This window comes from Dendrobates tinctorius, unplaced genomic scaffold (genome assembly GCF_039654945.1).
Source record: "Dendrobates tinctorius isolate UK_male_01 unplaced genomic scaffold, ASM3965494v1 ptg000027l, whole genome shotgun sequence".
In the NCBI taxonomy this organism is placed as follows: domain Eukaryota; kingdom Metazoa; phylum Chordata; class Amphibia; order Anura; family Dendrobatidae; genus Dendrobates; species Dendrobates tinctorius.
Genome location: NW_027361695.1, coordinates 1,561,735 through 1,582,685, shown reverse-complemented (window position 1 = coordinate 1,582,685; position 20,951 = coordinate 1,561,735). Strand labels below are relative to the sequence as shown.

At 45.5% G+C, this 20,951-nt stretch overlaps 1 protein-coding gene across 1 annotated transcript in view; it reads left to right on the top strand.

Annotated features, from left to right (window-relative positions):
- Positions 1-20,951, top strand: part of IL17RE (interleukin 17 receptor E) — a 61,967-nt gene that overhangs the window by 27,463 nt on the left and 13,553 nt on the right. Inside the window, exons 3-8 of the mRNA XM_073569646.1 lie at positions 3,066-3,212; positions 12,959-13,065; positions 13,209-13,332; positions 16,626-16,762; positions 17,581-17,643; positions 18,760-18,826. Coding sequence (XP_073425747.1) covers positions 3,066-3,212; positions 12,959-13,065; positions 13,209-13,332; positions 16,626-16,762; positions 17,581-17,643; positions 18,760-18,826 — 645 coding nt within the window. The remainder of the gene's footprint in view (positions 1-3,065; positions 3,213-12,958; positions 13,066-13,208; positions 13,333-16,625; positions 16,763-17,580; positions 17,644-18,759; positions 18,827-20,951) is intronic.

Below are 20,951 nucleotides of genomic sequence, written 5' to 3'. Positions count from 1 at the left end.
ATCCCACATCATCCCTTCAGCCAGAGCCACCAGACTACTACCCCTAATATCCCACATCATCCCGTCAGCCAGAGCCACCGGACTACTACCCCTAATATCCCACATCATCCCGTCAGCCAGAGCCACCGGACTACTACCCCTAATATCCCACATCATCCCGTCAGCCAGAGCCACCGGACTACTACCCCTCATATCCCACATCATCCCGTCAGCCAGAGCCACCGGACTGCTACCCCTAATATCCCTCATCATCCCGTCAGTCAGAGCTACCGGACTACTACCCCTAATATCCCACATCATCCCATCAGCCAGAGCCACCGGACTACTACCCCTAATATCCCACATCATCCCTTCAGCCAGAGCCACCGGACTACTACCCCTAATATCCCACATCATCCCGTCAGCCAGAGCTACCGGACTACTACCCCTAATATCCCACATCATCCCTTCAGCCAGAGCCACCAGACTACTACTCCTAATATCCCACATCATCCCATCAGCCAGAGCCACCGGACTACTACCCCTAATATCCCACATCATCCCGTCAGCCAGAGCTACCGGACTACTACCCCTAATATCCCACATCATCCCGTCAGCCAGAGCTACCGGACTACTACCCCTAATATCCCACATCATCCCTTCAGCCAGAGCCACCGGACTACTACCCCTAATATCCCACATCATCCCATCAGCCAGAGCTACCGGACTACTACCCCTAATATCCCACATCATCCCGTCAGCCAGAGCTACCGGACTACTACCCCTAATATCCCACATCATCCCTTCAGCCAGAGCCACCAGACTACTACTCCTAATATCCCACATCATCCCATCAGCCAGAGCCACCGGACTACTACCCCTAATATCCCACATCATCCCGTCAGCCAGAGCTACCGGACTACTACCCCTAATATCCCACATCATCCCGTCAGCCAGAGCTACCGGACTACTACCCCTAATATCCCACATCATCCCTTCAGCCAGAGCCACCGGACTACTACCACTAATATCCCACATCATCCCGTCAGCCAGAGCTACCGGACTACTACCCCTAATATCCCACATCATCCCGTCAGCCAGAGCCACCGGACTGCTACCCCTAATATCCCTCATCATCCCGTCAGTCAGAGCCACCGGACTACTCCCCCTAATATCCCACATCATCCCTTCAGCCAGAGCCACCGGACTACTACCACTAATATCCCACATCATCCCGTCAGCCAGAGCTACCGGACTACTACCCCTAATATCCCACATCATCCCGTCAGCCAGAGCCACCGGACTACTCCCCCTAATATCCTACATCATCCCGTCAGCCAGAGCCACCGGACTACTACCCCTAATATCCCACATCATCCCGTCAGCCAGAGCCACCGGACTACTCCCCCTAATATCCCACATCATCCCGTCAGCCAGAGCCACCGGACTACTACCCCTAATATCCCACATCATCCCGTCAGCCAGAGCCACCGGACTACTACCCCTAATATCCCACATCATCCCATCAGCCAGAGCCACCGGACTACTACCCCTAATATCCCAGATCATGCCGTCAGCAAGAGCCACCGGACTACTACCCCTAATATCCCACATCATCCCATCAGCCAGAGCCACCGGACTACAACCCCTAATATCCCACATCATCCCTTCAGCCAGAGCCACCAGACTACTACCCCTAATATCCCACATCATCCCGTCAGCCAGAGCTACCGGACTACTACCACTAATATCCCACATCATCCCATCAGCCAGAGCCACCGGACTACTACCCCTAATATCCCACATCATCCCATCAGCCAGAGCCACCGGACTACTACCCCTAATATCCCACATCATCCCTTCAGCCAGAGCCACCAGACTACTACCCCTAATATCCCACATCATCCCGTCAGCCAGAGCTACCGGACTACTACCACTAATATCCCACATCATCCCATCAGCCAGAGCCACCGGACTACTACCCCTAATATCCCACATCATCCCATCAGCCAGAGCCACCGGACTACTACCCCTAATATCCCACATCATCCCTTCAGCCAGAGCCACCAGACTACTACCCCTAATATCCCACATCATCCCGTCAGCCTGGGGTCAGAACCAGAGCGCTGAGTGGATTTGCCCTGGCTTCCATACAGGAAATCCCGTTAAGGCTACGTGCACACGCTGCGGATTGGTCTGCAGATTTTTCCGTGCGGATTTTGCAAAATCTGCAGGTAAATCCGCAGGTCAGAAGACCTGCGGTTTATCTGCGGATTGCTCTGCGGTTCTGCTCTGTGGTTTATCACCTCTACAATGGAGGAGATGGCAAACCGCAGCGGAATCCGCAGAAAAGAATGACGTCATTTCTTTCTGCGGATTGGAAGCCGCAGCAAAAAACGCACGGAAAATTCCGCACCGTGTGCACTGCGGTTTCCATTTCTATTGGTCCTCCGGGCGTGCGCAATGTATAATGCGGATCCGGCCGCCCGAAAAAACGTCCGGTAATGCAACTCAATGGGAAAAAAAAAACGGATCCGCCAAGCAAAATGGCAGATCCGTTTTTTTTTTTTGCAAAACGGCAGATTTTGACTGATGGTGACATACGGATGTGTGAAACAGGCCTAAGAGAACCTGGGGTCAGAACCAGAGCATTTGAAGGCAATTGCCCTGACTTCCATACCGGAGATCCCTTTAAGAGGGAAGATGTGCCTATGGGATGGAGGATGTGTGATGGGGATATGGGCAGGGAGGGGGGGATTAATTTCTGTCCTGTGTTCTCTGCTCCTTTCTGGGGGGCAGACAATGGCTGGAGCTTATGTTCCCGGGGATGCTAGATTTCTCCCACCATGTCAGTGTCTGCTGAGGTGTTGTCAAGTGGGAAAACTGTTGCTCATAGCAGCCAATCACAGCTCAGCTTCTTTTAACCAGCTCTGGTGAAATGAGAGATGCTTAGTGATTGGTTGGCGATACACACACACATTCATTTTTATATATAGAGATGACAGAATAGTCGTATTCTGAGAGTTTATGACTGCATGACACTAATGACAATTAACCAATTTTATTTCTATTTTTCCCCTTATCAGAATCACTTTACTTTCAATCAAATTCAAGTGCCCCGGTCACATACTGGACGCTCCCTCCCGAATCGCTCACCATATCCACCGTATCTCTGCATGAAGGGCCGTCGTGTAAACCGTGCATACGGATTAACATTTCGGTGAACGCCTCGGGTAGGTGACACGCGGCGCCGTCTGGTCTTTATTACACTGTGGTGGCAGGTTGGCACAAGTTGCATTTACTAGAACAGCTCTGAGCTGCAATACCACACACGGCCTTTAGACTAGAGTGGCGCTGTTACTTGTAATCTTCAGGGGCAGTGCACGGTGGCTCAGTGGTTAGAGCACAATGGCTCAGTGGTTAGCATTGGTGCCTTGCCGCGCCGGGGTCCTGGGTCACGATGACTTAATGTTTGTGCGTGTGCGCCTGTTTACACTATGACGGAATTGGCCGACAATTTTAGCAACCTTTGATACTGAGTAATGTTTATAGACGTATTAGCCAGTTATCGGGATGGAAAGTGCAAATTCCTTCACAGTAGCTTCAGCTCCGTGATTATTGTGAGGGCTGTGAGTGGTTGCGGTGTCGTGTATACAATTAAAGGGGGTTTCCACTACATTGATAACCTTTATGGCGTTATTTATAGGATTTACATGTGTAACCCGTGCACAGGACAGGTGATAAATCTACGCTACGGCTTCCAAAGTCTTATGTTTGAATTGAGTGTCAGTGAGCATGTGTGACCACCAGTCTATAGGAGCAGTGGTCGCACATGCTCAGTACAGCTGCAGTCTCATCGGGAACTTTGAGCTCCTTTTTAATGGGATCAGTGGGGGCCTCAGCAGCCGGACCCTCCAGCAATCCTATATGTATAATCTCTGCCGTGATTAGGTGATGTGTTGTTTATGGGCCAACCTCTTTAAGGTGGTCATGCAGTTAGTTAAACACTCAGTCGGCCGACTACTATGCCTCATAACCCTCCGTGATACATATGGGTGCTTGGAATGCTTTCTCAGTCCGAAGGAGGGAGTAAGAAGCCGCCTAACACTTCCGATTGGGCATGTTAAAATACAACATGCCTGACCCTTCCTTATCCAACACTGGGAGAATCCGGACACCCCTACATCCATTAGAAGAATATACTGGCCTTCCAAAATCTGTGTGTTCACTTGATGCACATAGGATCTACCATTAATATCAGACCATTGGCGGTCTGTCTCCGGACTGAGCGATGTGTCCCCTTTAATTGTTTTCCTAGATGAACTCCATACACCTCGTAGTGGCGGTGCCTGGTACTGCAACTGACTAATAGGACTGAGCTGTTGTACCAGGCACCGCCACTACATATAGGGTGGCGCTTTATAAAGTCCCTATAATGTTCAGCCTTTTTCTTACACAGAGCACCAAATCCTCCGCACGGTAGAATGATGAAATCCTTGTAGGAATGTTGGAAGTTAACTGATCACCTTAAATAAGGAGTTAGCACTGGTAACCCAACCTGATCCCCTGATCGACCTTTCTGGTTGGATTTCCTTTTGGATGGCCGTTATGTAACATTCGCTGCAATGAGGGAACAGCCGCCGGGCTCCCGGGTCACATCCTTGGGAATTTGCATTTCCCTATCTTGGATCCAAATATAATTCTAGGGCGAGGAGGATGAGGTGACGGCGATGCGACCGGCATTACTAGTTTGTGCAGCTAGAAAATCACTTGCCAGATTAATAAAACTGTTGATATTGGAATAATCATATATCTAACATTGCCTTTATTTAAAGCAGTAGTCCCATCTCCAAGATCCTATCCCAATAAGGAGTAGGTGTACTAATAATAATATTATCAGAAACCTCAAATTAGAAATGTAGTGTAGTTCTTCTGATTCGCTATGTCTCTTACCCCATGTGCAGGGCATTACAGTAGCTTATGTATCCATGGTTATGACTTCTAACTGCCGTCACTATATGAGTGGTCATAACCATGGATACCTCTACTGCAATGCCCTGCAAATGGGGTAAGTGACATAGCTAATCAGAAGAACTATACTACATTTCTAATTGGAGGTATTTGCTAATATTATTATTATTACACCTATTACATAGTGGGAGAGGATCTTGGAGATGGGAATACCCCTATAAAGATGCAAACGATGTCTGGAATACCCTCATAATAGCACCCCTATAACATAGCCAGGGAGGGGGCCACAATACGGCACCAGATTTCTTATTTACCACCCCGCTCCGATTCCCTACTTTCATGATATTTGTCAAGACCTTTTGCAGATAGGTCCAGACATTCCTGTGCTGGCGATAATAATGTGACGATGATGTCATCACTGGGTTATTATAGATTATATAAAGTCAGAGAAACACTGCCCTCTACTGGTCCGATTAGAAATAGCAAAGAAAAAAAAAATTGCACCGTGTTTTAAATTATTTTTTCCATGGTACATGACGGCACCACGAGAGAGGGGATCCGCCCTACGAGGACAGGAAACCTTCAAGATAAAAGGGGGCGGCTCCTCTCTCCGCATCAGTTGGTTTCCTGTCCTCGACGGGGAACCCTCAAGATGAAAGCCTCTTTGAAGATTCCGAAGAAGAGGATGCCTGGACCTGGGTCGGGTGATTAATGGCAGGCATGGGTTTGCTACACCCGACACCGGGTACCGGTAGTCGCCTCGGGGACCATATATGCCTATGTCCCCCCTGAGCGAAGGCATGGCCACAGCCGGAGGGCAGATGCCCAGGCGAAGCGGAGTACCTTGGCGGTGGACCCTCCAAGATGGCGGCACACGAAGCAGGTCCAGGAAGGCCACTGGTAGTGTTCCCTCCCTGTCGACATATAGTGGCCATGCAGCCCAGGAGCACATCGGTGCCCGGGCAGAGAGCTCCTCGGAGGCCACAAACAGTGTACCCTCCCTGTGGAAGACCAGACACCGGACCCCGCAGCAGAGGCAGCATGAAGAAGTGCAGTTGTTACTGCCGCTGCTGTCCAACGCTAGTGCCCTGGGTTCAAGTCTGCCTGAGAACAGTGAGCTTCTTCCTAAAAGCATACCTGCAGTCAGGTCGGGAAGGGGTCCATCGCGCAGGTAAGGGGTGTCTGGGGGCCCCGAAGCACGCAGGGCCCAAGCGCTCACCCGGCCCGGGTTCGTATGGCCGCATCGGGAGGGGCGCGCGTTGGGAGCGTGCATGATGGCCGATGAACCGGAAGTCGTGGCGTGCGACCCGGAAGTAGAGCGGCGCACACAATACCGCGGGGCCTGGGAGATGCACGGTCCCAGGGGAGGCACGCAGAGTCAGAGGGCACGCGCGCGTCCACAGCAAGCGGGGCAAGTGCGAGACCAGGTGGTCTAAAAGAAAAAAAAAGGGGATACTATTTAAGATCGCCAGGAAAGGCAAGCAGGCGTCACAGCACCAATGTTGAGTGAGGTGACTACTTGCAGCCATAAGCAGCATAATGGAGAGCCCTTCGCCAGAGCATGTACAGCCGCGCCAGGAAGCAAAGGAGAGGCGGTCGTGCTCAGAGGAAAAAGCAAAGACACGCCGCAGCAGTAGTGTGAGCCACTCGGGCAGCGCACGGGCGGATCGTCACCGCAGGAAAGAGGGGTCCATAGTCTCGTTGGGAGACAGTGAAAGGACCAGCCAACCTCCAGATCCGGTACCCGTTCTTTGAAGCGTCCGAGTGGTGAGTGAACTTCGAGAAAGTCCAGTAATCTAATGTCTGTTCTCTTTCTCTTTTTCTCCTCTCTTTCCCTCTCCTCCTCCTCTTATATACATTGATGGGGTGGAGTATAGGAGGTCCCTAAGAAATGTAGAGGGAAGTCAAAAAATAAAGAATGTGCTTTATGTAAAAGTCCCGCAGAAGCAGCCTGGAACAAAAAGTTATGCCAGGAGTGCATTAACAAGACCATAGCGGAGGAGACACCCTCATTTTCGGATAGTCTGAGGGCCATAATTCAGACAGAAGTTTCCAAGTCAGTAAGAGCATTACAGACTGTAGATACAGAGAGGAAAACTAGGAGATCAAGCCCCTCAGGGGTCTCTCAACAAGACTCTACAGGGTCAGAGGACGACTCAAATAAGTCGCAGTATTCAGGAAGTAGCTCGGACGGGGAAGATACGTTTCCAGTAGAAACCACGGATGAACTCATTAAAGCAGTTAGATCTACCATGGGGCTAGTAGAAGAACGGACAAAAAAGACAGCCCAAGATCTCATGTTCAGCGGACTGCAAAAGAAAAAACGTAAGACCTTCCCTGTTATTGAGCAACTAAAAGCACTCATAAAACGCGAATGGGAAAAGCCAGAAAGGAAGTCCCAGATAACGAATTCCCTGAAGAGGAGATACCCCTTTGAGGAAGAGGCATCCTCATCCTGGGATAGGGCCCCTAAAATTGATGTAGCGATATCAAAGGTCGCCAGAAAATCTTCCCTACCCTTTGAGGACCTGGGGTTTCTAAATGAGCCGCTGGACCGGAAGGTGGACAATTGCCTTAAAGCAGCCTGGGAAACCTCGGCTGGCGCACTAAGACCCGCCATCGCAGCCACTTGTGTGGCTAGGTCCCTGAAGATATGGACAGACAACTTGGAGGATCAATTAAAACAAGCAGTTCCCAGAGAGACGGTTCTGGAACCATTACCGGCTATTAGAGCGGCGGCAGACTTTCTCGCAGAGGCGTCAGCAGATTCGGCCAGGCTAGCGTCAAAGTCAGCAGCCTTAACCAATGTAGGACGACGTGCGGTATGGCTCAAATGCTGGCCGGGGGACACCCAGGCAAAAATGAAACTTTGCTCTCTACCATGTGAGGGGAATTTCTTATTCGGTCCGGCATTGGATGAAGTGTTGGAAAAAGCGAGTGATACCAAAAAGAATTTTCCGTAACAACCATTTCAAGCCTTTCGGCGCTCCTTTCAGAGGGGCCGAAAATTTAGAAGGCAACAATTTAAAGATCGTGACAGAAACAATTCTGACAGGCGATACAGAGGAGGGAGAAGCTTCTATTTCAGTAAGCCCCCTAGAGAAGCCAAAAAACCCACCCAGTGACGGTCCTTCTCAGGTGGGGGGAAGGCTCTCTCACTTCCTCCCAGCCTGGGAAAGGATCTCATCCAGCACCTGGATCCGACAGATAGTAGGGTCAGGTCTGGAGTTAAAATTCCACCACTGGCCACCACAAAAATTCATTCAAACTCCGGTACAATCATCTCAAGAGAGACAAAAGAGTTTGGAAGAGGAGGTATTATCGCTTATACAAAAACTCGTACTGGAAGAAGTTCCAGAAGAAGAAAAGAGGGAAGGCTTTTACTCCCCCCTATTTCTGATAAAGAAACCAGACGATTCCTGGAGGACGATTGTAAATCTGAAAGGCCTCAACAAGTATCTAGTAGTCCCTTCATTCAAGATGGAGACGATAAGATCTACAGTGAAACTCCTCTTCCCTCGGTGTTACATGTCAGTCCTGGATCTCAAGGACGCTTACTATCATGTCCCGATCCGGCAGCAAGACCGCAAATATCTCAGGGTAGCAGTCCAGATAAACTCTCAGTGGCATCATTTTCAGTACAAGGCTCTGCCCTTTGGGGTAGCAACAGCCCCCCGGGTCTTCACGAAATTAATTGCGGAGGTCACGGCACATCTCAGAGAAAAAGATGCTCTAGTAATACCATATCTGGACGACTTCTTGATAGTGGGGAAAGATTTCGCTCACTGTCAGGAACAAGTCAGGACAGTGATAGAGACTCTTCAGACTCTGGGTTGGCAACTGAACTTCAAAAAATCCAGGTTGGAGCCAACGATGGTCCAGAATTTTTTGGGCCTAACAATAGACTCGGTAATACAGGAGTGTCGCCTCCCAGGGGAAAAAGAAGAGAAAATCAAAAATCTAATCAGAACAACATTAGGAAAGCCAACAATGACTCTGAGGAAAGCCATGTCAGTGTTGGGGTCCCTAACCTGCTGCATACCAGCGGTAAAATGGGCTCAATTTCACACAAGGGAACTTCAGTGGTGTGTGTTACAAAGCGATCTGACACTTCAGGGGCAGTTAGAACAGAAGCTCACCATCCCGGATCCTGTACTCCAGTCGCTAAAATGGTGGTTACAGATAGAGTCCACTCCGAGGGGAGTACCCTGGACATATGCAGCCTCCAGAGTAGTCACGACAGATGCCAGTCCCTGGGGCTGGGGAGCCCATCTAGACACCCTGTGGCTCCAAGATCCTTGGGCTCAGGAGGAAAAAGATCTATCCTCAAACGAATGGGAGCTACTAGCCATCGAAAGAGCGCTGGAAGGATTACTGACACACCTGAGAGGACATCATGTGAAAGTCCTATCGGACAATCGTACAGCAGTTGCATACGTAAACCATCAAGGGGGCACCCGTTCGCGGTCGTTAATGGAAATAGCAAAAAGAATCCTGACTCTGGCGGAACATCAGTTCCTCTCATTATCGGCCCTGCATATCCGAGGCGCGGACAACCTGAAGGCGGACTTTCTGAGCAGGAACCACTTAAAGCAAGGAGAATGGTGCCTAAAAGAGTCCATTTTTCAACAAATTGTGCAGAGGTGGGGAAAACCCATAATAGATCTCTTCGCCTCAAAGGCCAACAGAAAAGTTCAAAAATTCTGCTCCCTAAGACCAGCAGACATGCCACTGGCGGTAGACGCCTTCAGAATAAAATGGACATCAGGTCTCCTGTACGCATTCCCTCCAATATGCCTCATTCCATTAGTCCTGAAAAAGATCAGGGAGGACCAAGCCAGAGTAATTATGATAGCTCCCTTTTGGCCAAAAAGGCCGTGGTTCTATTGGCTGAGAGTGATGTCAGTGACAGACCCATGGGTGCTCCCAGAGGATCACGACCTCCTAACACAGGGTCTCTTCAATCATCCTCCGAATTCCAGGCTGCATTTGACAGCCTGGAATTTGAAAGGTCACTATTAGAGAAGAAAGGTTTTTCAGCAAGGTTGATTTCCACCCTAATCAGTAGCAGAAAGCCAGTGACTACAAAAATATATGGGAGGATATGGAGGAAATTTCTGTCCACCTCAGGCCCTATACAGGAGGGGGAAGTGTCTGTGAGGGCAGTGCTAGAATTCCTACAAAGGGGTTTAGACTTGGGCTTAGCGGTCAGCACCCTGAAAGTACACGTTTCAGCCCTGGCAGCATTATTCAACTATGACCTGGCAAGCGATAGATGGGTCGCCAGATTTATCCGGGCCTGTACTAGAGCTGACTCTGTCCCATCTCCTAAACCTCCTCCCTGGGATCTAAATTTAGTCCTATCATCTCTAACGGAAAGTCCGTTTGAACCAATAAACGCAACATCAGATAAAGTGTTAACTTTAAAAACAGCCTTGTTAGTAGCGCTCACATCGGCACGTAGGGTTGGGGACTTACACGCTCTATCAGCAGATCCACCATACACTCAGGTTATGGACGATAGGGTCGTGTTGAGATTAGATCCAGCATACCTCCCTAAGGTAGTGTCGAAATTCCACAGAGCTCAGGAAATAATCTTGCCCTCCTTTTGTCCTAACCCCGGTAACAAAAAGGAAGAGAGATTACATTGCTTAGACGTTAGGAGATGTATCCTACAGTATTTAGAGGTGACAAAACCATGGAGGAAACAGAGGGCCTTATTTGTCTCATATCAGGGAGTAAGGAAAGGCCTTAAAGCCTCTAAGCAAACTATAGCTAGATGGGTGAGAGAGGCCATCATACTAGCATATAGTAGTGCAGGCAGGGCTGTTCCAGAGGGCCTAAAAGCCCACTCCACGAGGGCCATGGCAACGTCCTGGGCGGAGAAAGCGGACGCCTCCATCGACCAAATCTGTAAGGCGGCCACTTGGTCCTCTCCATCTACCTTTTTCAGACATTACAGATTAGACCTATCTGCTACCTCTGATCTCACATTTGGGAGAAGAGTGTTACAGGCAGTGATCCCCCCCTAAAGAGAATACAAATCTCTGTAACTCTCTCGTGGTGCCGTCATGTACCATGGAAAAACACGGGTATTACGTACCTGGTAATGTGTTTTTTCATGAGACATGACGGCACCCTTATATTCCCGCCTTATTTGATCACGTCATTAGTTGGGTGTTTTTTGTTAGTATTATACACCCCCTTGGTGTTGGAAATTTAGCAGTGTAAAATAGGTATTATTTATGTGTGCACTAACCTGCGGAGTTCCTCTCGTGCTCTGTAAAACAACTGATGTGGAGAGAGGAGCCGCCCCCTTTTATCTTGAAGGTTTCCTGTCCTCGTAGGGCGGATCCCCTCTCTCGTGGTGCCGTCATGTCTCATGAAAAAACACATTACCAGGTACGTAATACCCGTGTATTAAGCAAATACTATTTTTTTTTTTTCTCTGATTTTCCTAAATTGTCGATGCAGATGAGTCAGTATAACGTTCAAAGCATCGACCATTAGCGAATAAATCACATTTTATTGGGGAAACCTCCCAATGAGAACAGGATTTTTTTTTTTCAAAACTAAAAAAAAACTCCTTGTTCTGCACAACAGAGTTTCCAACGATTTTATAGGACGTCAAGAACTGAAAATGGTCATTTATTGAATTCGGAACATTAAGAGGTCACATTTACTGAGATCTTCAATCACAAATATTATGACAGGCCAGGACCCCCCTTCTGACGTCACCTCAATTCTTGCCTCCATTGAACTTGTGAGTTTTTGGAAAGTTTCTCCTTGATCTTCGGAGCGGTATGTCAGAATCGCCTCCAGAGCTGCTGTTCTGATGTGATCGGTCTCCCACCCTCATAAATCTTTTGCTCGCGGATTCTCCAAAGGTTCTCTATAGGGTTGAGGTCAGGGGAGGATGGTGGCTGCGCCATGAGTTTCTCTCCTCTGTGCCCATAGCAGCCAATGACTCTGAGGTTTCTTCAGCATGAGACGGGGCATTGTCAAGCATGAAGATGATTTTCGTACAGGTGGCACGGTTCTTCATTTTTTTCCTGTTCTTCTCTCTATATATATATTTCCAAAGTCATTTTCACACCTTCAAGGACCCTAAAGGGCCCTACCAGCTCTCTTCCCATGACTCCAACCCAAAACATGACTCCTCCGCCTCCTTGCTGACGTTGCAGCCTTGTTGGTGGCCATCCACCAACCATCCACTACTCCATCCATCTGGGTCATCCAGGTTTGCACGACAATCATCAGTAAAAATGACTGTTTTTTAAAAATTAGTATTCATGTATGTCTGGGCCACTGCAGTAGTTTCTGATTGTCAGTACTATTTAGGGGTGGCCAAACAAAAGGTTAATGCAGAACTGCAGCCTGTGGAGGATCCTACATCTTGAGGTTCGCGGGAATCCAGAGGCATCAGCACCTTCGAATACATGCTTGCGGCTTTGTAGTGGTATTTTAGCCGAAACCTTCCTCATTATGCCTTTATCTGCACGAACCCATCTGTGCTGTGTATCAGCCACAAATCACAGTATGATGATCACACTTCATAGAATCATAGATTCGTAGATTAAGCTTGTCATGACAGACAATAGATAATAATAAAAAGAGCAGAGGCCAACAATGCGTATTTGCAGAGTTCAGTTCATGCATGAGATCTAGGGTTCAATTCCCGCAATCGCTGAGGTTCCTAGAAGTCGGTCCCCCAACAATAAGTAAGTTATTCTCCATCCTGTGGATCAGGGATAAACTTACGATTTTGGGCACCTTTTAACCCCTTACAGTCACCTTAAAACTTAGCAGCATTCCTTGTTTTGCAGATAATATCTGGCTACTGCCTTTTTTTTTGCTACAGTCCCATATAATTTATTAAGTATTTTGCCCAAAATTTTCTGGTGGGAAAAATTTTTTCATTTTGGTGCCTGTCTGTTTTGCCAAATTGTAAATTTTGCTAAATTATTTGAGACTATTTAGTACCACTCTCTGCTTTTTTGTATTTTAGGACTCCCCAATCTCCGAGGTTTTGTCGTTCAGGGTCTCGAAATAAGTGAAAACACATTTCATTCGTTCCGGATTGTTAAGAAAAAAAACTGGAAAAGAGTAGATTTGGTAAGTAATAATATAGTGCAGTGATGTCCAGCCGGTGGCTGCTGCATGCTGGGAGTTGTAGTTTTCTAGTAGATGTAGAGCCACCAGCCTGGGTAGGTCATGGGAGCCTGTTAACCCATACACGTCCCTTCTTTTCTCTCTAGTGGCAAGTGACGTACGACTGTTGGATTGTCACGCCTGGACAATATATATCCGTCACCCTGTTCACTCTGCCGAACTACGTCTTTCCTGTTAATAAAACTTTTTATATTTCTAGCCCAGATGCAAGTAAGTTTCATGGATTTTTTGGAATTTTATTTTTAAGTCTGAAAGGGAAGTGCAACATTGCGGACAATCAGCAAGACCCCCTGTAAATCAAAACCACAATTTCCATTATGAGCAAAGAGATGCTGTCAAATCAAAAACAATCTTTTTTAGTTAGTAAATTTGAGACCCCATTCAGGACACTCCTATTTTAGGCGGAGCTCAGCTACAAAAAAGGGTCACGTCATATCCATGCATTATTCAATCAGCTCAATTGATTTTATTAGGAAGTTTGCAGTACCTGACTTCACCTGGGGTGGTGCTGCAGAGAAATAGGTCACCTGCTGTAGGTTTCGGCTGACGATCACTTCTGATCACTGGGTGTTCTAACTGAGGCACTCTCTGACTTGATCAGAAAGGAAAGTCCAAAGTGATAAATTCCTTATAAATATATGTGAGAATTAATTTAATCTGTATGGCCTCCATAGAGGTTTTCACCAAACTTTCCCAGAAGTCTTACAAATCTACCTAGTAATATAGTGAGAACAAAAACAAAGGAATACTAGATGGTGGCGGGGTAGTGGTGTACTTAATAAGTGTATGAGTTAACAAATAATGAGCTGCCACCAAAAATATTCAGACCTTAATTGAGATTATGCACAGTCAGAAAATATACAAAGAAAACAAACAAAAGAGAAATAAACAACCATAAAGTCCAAAATATTGTGATGAAAAATTATTAGATTACATATAATCAGGTAAAATAGCAGAAAAAAACAACAACGCAGATAATCTGACAAAAGTTATTAAAAACAAAGACACACTCCCAGAGCAATTAAAACTAGATGCTGAAGTGCCAAATTGTCAAAAAATCAGTTGATACATATATTGATATAAATAATATAAAGAGGAGTAATAAAAATGATGTTAAAATTGAAATAAATCAAAAACTTGGGTGAATCACAAAATGTGTGTAAAAAAATAACTCAAAAATAAATAATAAAAGACAAAAAAAAGTGTGAGGTCAGGGGGCAAAGGCAGCGTGCCGAAACGCGCGTTGGGGAGGACGCCATCCAGGAGACTGAGACCAGTTTCACTAGTGTAAGTTACACGCCACTTTTGGATTGACTGCCTATACTTTCATATGGTTTCTCCTCCTCAGTACACCCAATTATAAATTGTAATTTGTGCTCAGATATCGCAAAGTGGATTCACATATCTTTACTTACCATGGATTTATGGTGACGCCTATTGGTGTCACGCTGCACTAGAACATTAACTATTTATTCAGTCATTAACACCTAACACTTTTGTGTCTTTTATTATTTATTTTTTTTTTTACACACATTTTGTGGTTCACCCAAGTTTTTGATTTATTTCAATTTTTACATCATTTTTATTACTCCTCTTTATATTATTTATATCAATATATGTATCAATTGATTTTTTTGACAATTTGGCACTTCAACATCTAGTTTTAATTGCTCTGGGTGGGCGTCCTTGTTTTTAATAACTTTTATCATATTATCTGCATTGTTGTTTTTTTTCTGCTATTTTACCTGATTATACATAATCTAATAAATTGATCTTGATTTTTCATCACAATATTTTGGACTTTATGGTCATTTTTTTCTCTCCTTTTTTTGTTTCCCTATTAATATAGTGATAAATCTCCAACTAGTTCAATTTGTCTTGAGAAGTCTAGGAAACGTGAGACAACAGTTGTCATACAGACGCCTTTAAGGGTGCAACACCCAAGCCCATCGAGATTCCACTAAACTGAGCCTTATTCCCTATAGAGTTCTATTGTGATGTCAGCCATATTGGTTATCGCCCAACTCTTCTGTTGCCCCCATCAGGCTACATTATAAAGCTACACAAACAAAGGAGGCAGTGTTTGAACTGACTCCAAAAGAAGAGAACCATGGATAAATGACAAATAAATTTATTTAATCCATTAAAATACATAAAAATGCTACCTATATTTATATCAAACAAACATACCCCTGAGGAACAGCACAGTGGGGATACAAAGAACCTTGAAGGTATTCACTTTGGCACATCATATAAAGGAGAATAAATAAATACGTCAGTATGTTAATGAAAAGAGGCTCCAAAAAGTACAATTAGCCAGAGGCATTACTAGTTATAGTGCCCTCCTCCCATATAATCTACTATGAATGTAACTATACCGCCAATATATATTAAAGATAACGACTGTGCCAATAATATAAAGAGGTGTACTTACTAATCAGAAAGAAAGATGTTAAAGGCCCGCAGTGCTGTCCCCGCACCCCAACGCGCGTTTCGCCCGCTTGCTTCTTCCGGGGGCGGAAGAAGCAAGCGGGCGAAACGCGCGTTGGGGTGCGGGGACAGCACTGCGGGCCTTTAACATCTTTCTTTCTGATTAGTAAGTACACCTCTTTATATTATTGGCACTGTCGTTATCTTTAATATATATTGGCGGTATAGTTACATTCATAGTAGATTATATGGGAGGAGGGCACTATAACTATTAATGCCTCTGGCTAATTGTACTTTTTGGAGCCTCTTTTCATTAACATACTGACGTATTTATTTATTCTCCTTTATATGGTGTGCCAAAGTGAATACCTTCAAGGTTCTTTGTATCCCCACTGTGCTGTTCCTCAGGGGTATGTTTGTTTGATATAAATATAGGTAGCATTTTTATGTATTTTAATGGATTAAATAAATTTATTTGTCATTTATCCACGGTTCTCTTCTTTTGGAGTCAGTTCAAACACTGCCTCCTTTGTTTGTGTATATTGGTAAGGAAGTGCCATTGTAGCATTGGTGGACTTTATTGGGTTAATTACATTATAAAGCTGTATGGCTACTTAGCAGAGTCGCTTTTTAGGGTGTGAAACTCAGGCCCATGAAGGTTCCACCCAACTGAGCCTAGCACTCTATACAGTTCTGTGATGATAGCAGCCATATTGGTTATCAACAGCTTTCCTATAGCCCTGAATGGTAAATCGGCCTGATTATGCAGTGATATTAGGGGTTTGTGTCACTTTATCAGGGCATTTAGTGACTTAGCACAGTCGACTTTTAGGGTGCGATACCCCAGTCCATGGAGGTTTCACTAAATTGAGTATAGATTCCAGTATAGTTCTATGGTGATGGCAGCCATCTTGGTTGTCACTTAGATTTCCAGAAACAGGTTGAGCTAAGAAACATCATTTTTTATTAGATGACAACTCCACGATTTACACTTACTGTCGTTTTTGGTGAAGTGTTTTGGACCGTTTATTTTTTTTGCAGAATAACACAAATTTTTCTTTGTCCTGTAAAAGAACCAGATTTCCAATATCGGCACATAGAGGAGGAGAAGAAGTTTGAGATCTCTGTACCCAAAGGTCCAGATGTGATTGTGCGGCTGTGTTACGACCTCCTTCTCTGCGAGGATCTGGAAACCAGCAGCAAGCGGCTGGTAAAAAAACTGTGATGCCTCGTTTCAATCCGGTGACCTCTTGCTGTGTGGTTGGTTTCCCAGTTTTCCTGCTGAGCCACAGCCTGTTTGGTCTCTGTCCAACTGCTGATGGTTGTTTTGTCTTTTCTTCCCTTTCTTCGGTTTTGCTTTTCAGGTGTCTCTCATTTCCCCATTTGGTTTTGTCCTATCATATTTTGGGGAGCTATTTATGTTCACCTTGCTCTTGCCTTCTGTGCTGGCTATACTACAAGATTGATGGGTGTTTGGAGATCCAGCTCCTCAGCCAGGGATTATCTGCCCATTTAATCTCTGTTGCTTTTCCTGCGATATGTTTTCGGATCTTCCTCCCTAGCACACTTTCCTTTCTTATATGTCTACACATCTTCCGTTTGTTTTTTGGTTCTTCTTATGGTCCTCCATCTTTCCCGTGTGACTGTGTGAACACGTTCTTAGGCTTGTGCCTCATCCTCTGATTTATGTGTATTTTTATTTTATAGTTATAATTATTTTTGTGTTACACAAAATATACAGAGAGGGTGCAATTAAAGGGAACTTTATTAAAAAAAAAACAAAACAAAGACTGTACCTAAGCACTAACAGGCAGGTAATTGCAACTTACCTGCCTGTTGTGCACAGTTCCTGCCCCCCCCCCACCTTAGTAATGTTTTCTGTAACATCAGGTCTTCTCAGCCATGCTAGATCTCCGTTTACAGTCTTGCTGACTGATATCTGGAAACTATCAGCAATCAGGGAGCAACAAGTGTTTTTGATGCAACTTTTTCTGTATTAAGATCCGTATATTTTCCCCCCCTCCGTAGATCTCTTCCTCCCAGAACGCCTCCCTGTCATATGAAAATTTACTGCCTTGTTTATGTATTGAGGTAAGTCTCATTAATTATTAATCCAAATGTATTTTTTTTCTTCTCCTTCTTCCAAGAGCCATAACTTTTTTTTTTATGTTTAAGTACAAGGTTTAATTTTTCTAGATTTGAACATCACACATTTTATTGTATAATGTACTGAAAAAAAAAAAAATAGGATAAAAAACATCCCAAGTGCAATGAAAAGGTGAAAAAAAAAACAACGAACAGACAGAATTCCACTATCGTTTTTGGGGTTTTGTTTTTACTGCATTAATTGTATGATAAAAATGACTTGAAAACATGATTCCCCAGGTCAGTACAAATACGCTGATACTTTTATAATTTGTATATAACTTCTATTTTTTTTTTAATTTAAATTATGTAAAAAACTTTAACAAAAAAAAATTTTTTTTTTATATCCGATTTCTAAGACCCGTAACTTATCTATTTTGTTGGCCATAGTGCAATATGCTGACTTGTTTTTATTGCAGGGCGAGCTGACAATTTTTTATGCATACTATTTTGGGGGTACATACTACGTTTCCATTGCTCTTTATGGCATTTTTTGTTAAGGTTAGGCTTCATAGGAGGACCAAGGTGGCTGCAACGGGCGCCTTCAGACGGTCTCCAGCTGACTTCACAACCCATAGGTGACCCATGACCACATTATTAGGGGGCTGATGGCAGTCAGTGCATGCTGAGCAACCAGTCCAATTATCTACCACTGTCTGAGATTATCGGCAGCGGTGATCAGAGCAAGCTCAGGTTGCTGCTGTTACCGGAAGATGCTATCTGCATCACACAGCCAACGACTGCCGGTGATGGTGCAGGCTCAGTTTGTGAGTCCGCTCTATACACTTTGCTATTACATTGAGAAGGGGATAATCTTGTCTCCAAACTTCCATCCCTGGTTTATGTGTGGTATAGCAGGCAACACGTCCCCCACCACGATCCTAGTGCCCACTAGTTGAGACCTATCAGGGAGCTGCATTGTACTGTATGAGAAAAGTGAACCAGATTGTCCTTGACCTCACACCTTTCACAGGTGGGGCATTCACTTACCAGGGATGTCTCGTATCCCATAATATTAGGATATTGGGCATGCAAATATTAAATATTTTACTTCTCCTACAGGCATTTTACACTCAACGGGACAGTAAACGGGAGAAAAAATGTCCTTTCCAGGATCATCCAGAGCCATGTAAGACATATATTCATGTACAAATAGTCATGGTACAATTTAGAATTGACTCCTTAGATATAGATGAAATATCTGTTCTTTGGATAGTAAAGTGGGACCAGCCAACCCACGGTGAGCTCTGCCATAGATGAAAAATCAAATGTTAAAAAGTTAATATTCTTGATCCCTGCAGCTGCCACTAGGGAGAGCTCCCTGCATACAGATGTATTCAGGCAGCAGTAGCTATACACATGCATTTAGCTCCCTCTAGTGGCAACTGTCAGATCAGCAGTGCCCCTGCAAGTCGAATTGTTAGCTGTAGTGCTATGTACATCATACGTATATACACTGCCCAAAAAATAAAGGAACCACTAAAATACCACATCCTAGATATCTCTGAATGAAATATTCCAGTTGAAATTTTGTATTAATTGCATAGGGGAATTTGTTCAGAACAATAAAACATAACAATTATTAATGTAAATCAAAATGAATATCCCATGGAGGTCTGGATTTGGAATGATACTCAAAATCTAAGTGGAAAATCAAATTACAGACTGATCCAACTTCAGTGGAAATGCCTGATGACAAGAAAAAGATGCTCAGTAGTGTGTGTGGCCTCCACGTGCCTGTATGACCTCCCTTCTGTACAACCCCTGGGCATGCTCCTGATGAGGCGGCAGATGGTCTCCTGAGGGATATCCTCCCAGACCTGGACTAAAGCATCCGCCAACTCCTGGACAGTCTGTGGTGCAACGTGATGTTGGTGGATGGAGCGAGACATGATGTCCCAGATGTGCTTAATCGGATTCAGGTCTGGGGAACGGGCGGGCCAGTCCATAGCTTCAATGCCTTCATCTTGCAGGAACTGCTGACACACTCCAGCCACATGAGGTCTGGCATTGTCCTGCATTAGGAGGAACCCAGGGCCAACCGCACCAGCAAATGGTCTCACAAGGGGTCTGAGGATCTCATCTCAGTACCTAATGGCAGTCAGGCTACCTCTGGCGAGCACATGGAGGGCTGTGTGGCCCTCCAAAGAAATGTCACCCCACACCATTACTGACCCACTGCCAAACCGGTCATGCTGAAGGATGTTGCAGGCAGCAGATCGCTCTCTGTTATGAATGAGTCACCGAGGAAGAAAAACAAAAGCAAGCTAAGCCCCAGAAAACCAGAGAGGTTGGTAACTAAGCGGATTGCAGACCCCTGATCCTATCCACACAACTAGCAGTAGCCGTGGAGCGTGCCTACGATGATCCTAGACGCCTCGTCACAGCCGGAGAACTAAATAAGCCTAAAGCAAGAAAAGGGGAAATCTAAACTGCCCCAGAGCAGACCCCAAAGCAATAGACAGCCCCCAAACATGTATTGTCGGTGAGACAAGATGAAAACACAAACACAGATAGAAAAATAGGCTAAGCAAACGATGGGGCCCACACTAACTAGAAAGGACAGGAAAGGAAAGATACTGTCTGCAATCACACACAAATCCCTGCCAAAAAATGTCCAGCACTTTCTGATAACAAAAACCCTGAAGTCACTAGACTTCAATTCCCTATATCAGCACTCTGGTATATTCTGAAGACAGAGCAAAAAGGGACCAATCTGATCAGGGACAAAAAGCAAACAGAGACATAAGAATGGAAATTCAGCACAGCCCCAGCAGGGGCTGGATGACCACAAAAACTGAGTAAATCAGACCAAATCTCATGTGAAAAAATAGCAGAGCACACTTAGCTTGAGAAGGCAGGAACAAAACTGGAAACCAGAACCTCAGGGCAGGAGAAAATCACCAGCACAAAATTAGGGAGTCGGCTGTCTTAAATCCAGTCAGAGACTCCTGATGTCCAATCACAGTCCTCCTCCTCAGGTGGCAGGTCTCTGCCATTTAGATCAGCTTCATTACCTGCTGTCACCACCAGAGGGAGCCTGGATGGAGAACTCACGACTCCTCTGTCAACACAGCCAGCTCCACCACCCTCACCAGAAGCCAGAGGTAAACCAGAAAATGAGTTCACAACAGCTCTCCACGGAGTCTCCAGACTCTTGTCACGTCTATCATACGTGCTCAGTGTCAACCTGCCTTCATCTGTGAAGAGCACAGGGTGCCAGTGGCGAATTTGCCAATCCTGGTGTTCTGTGG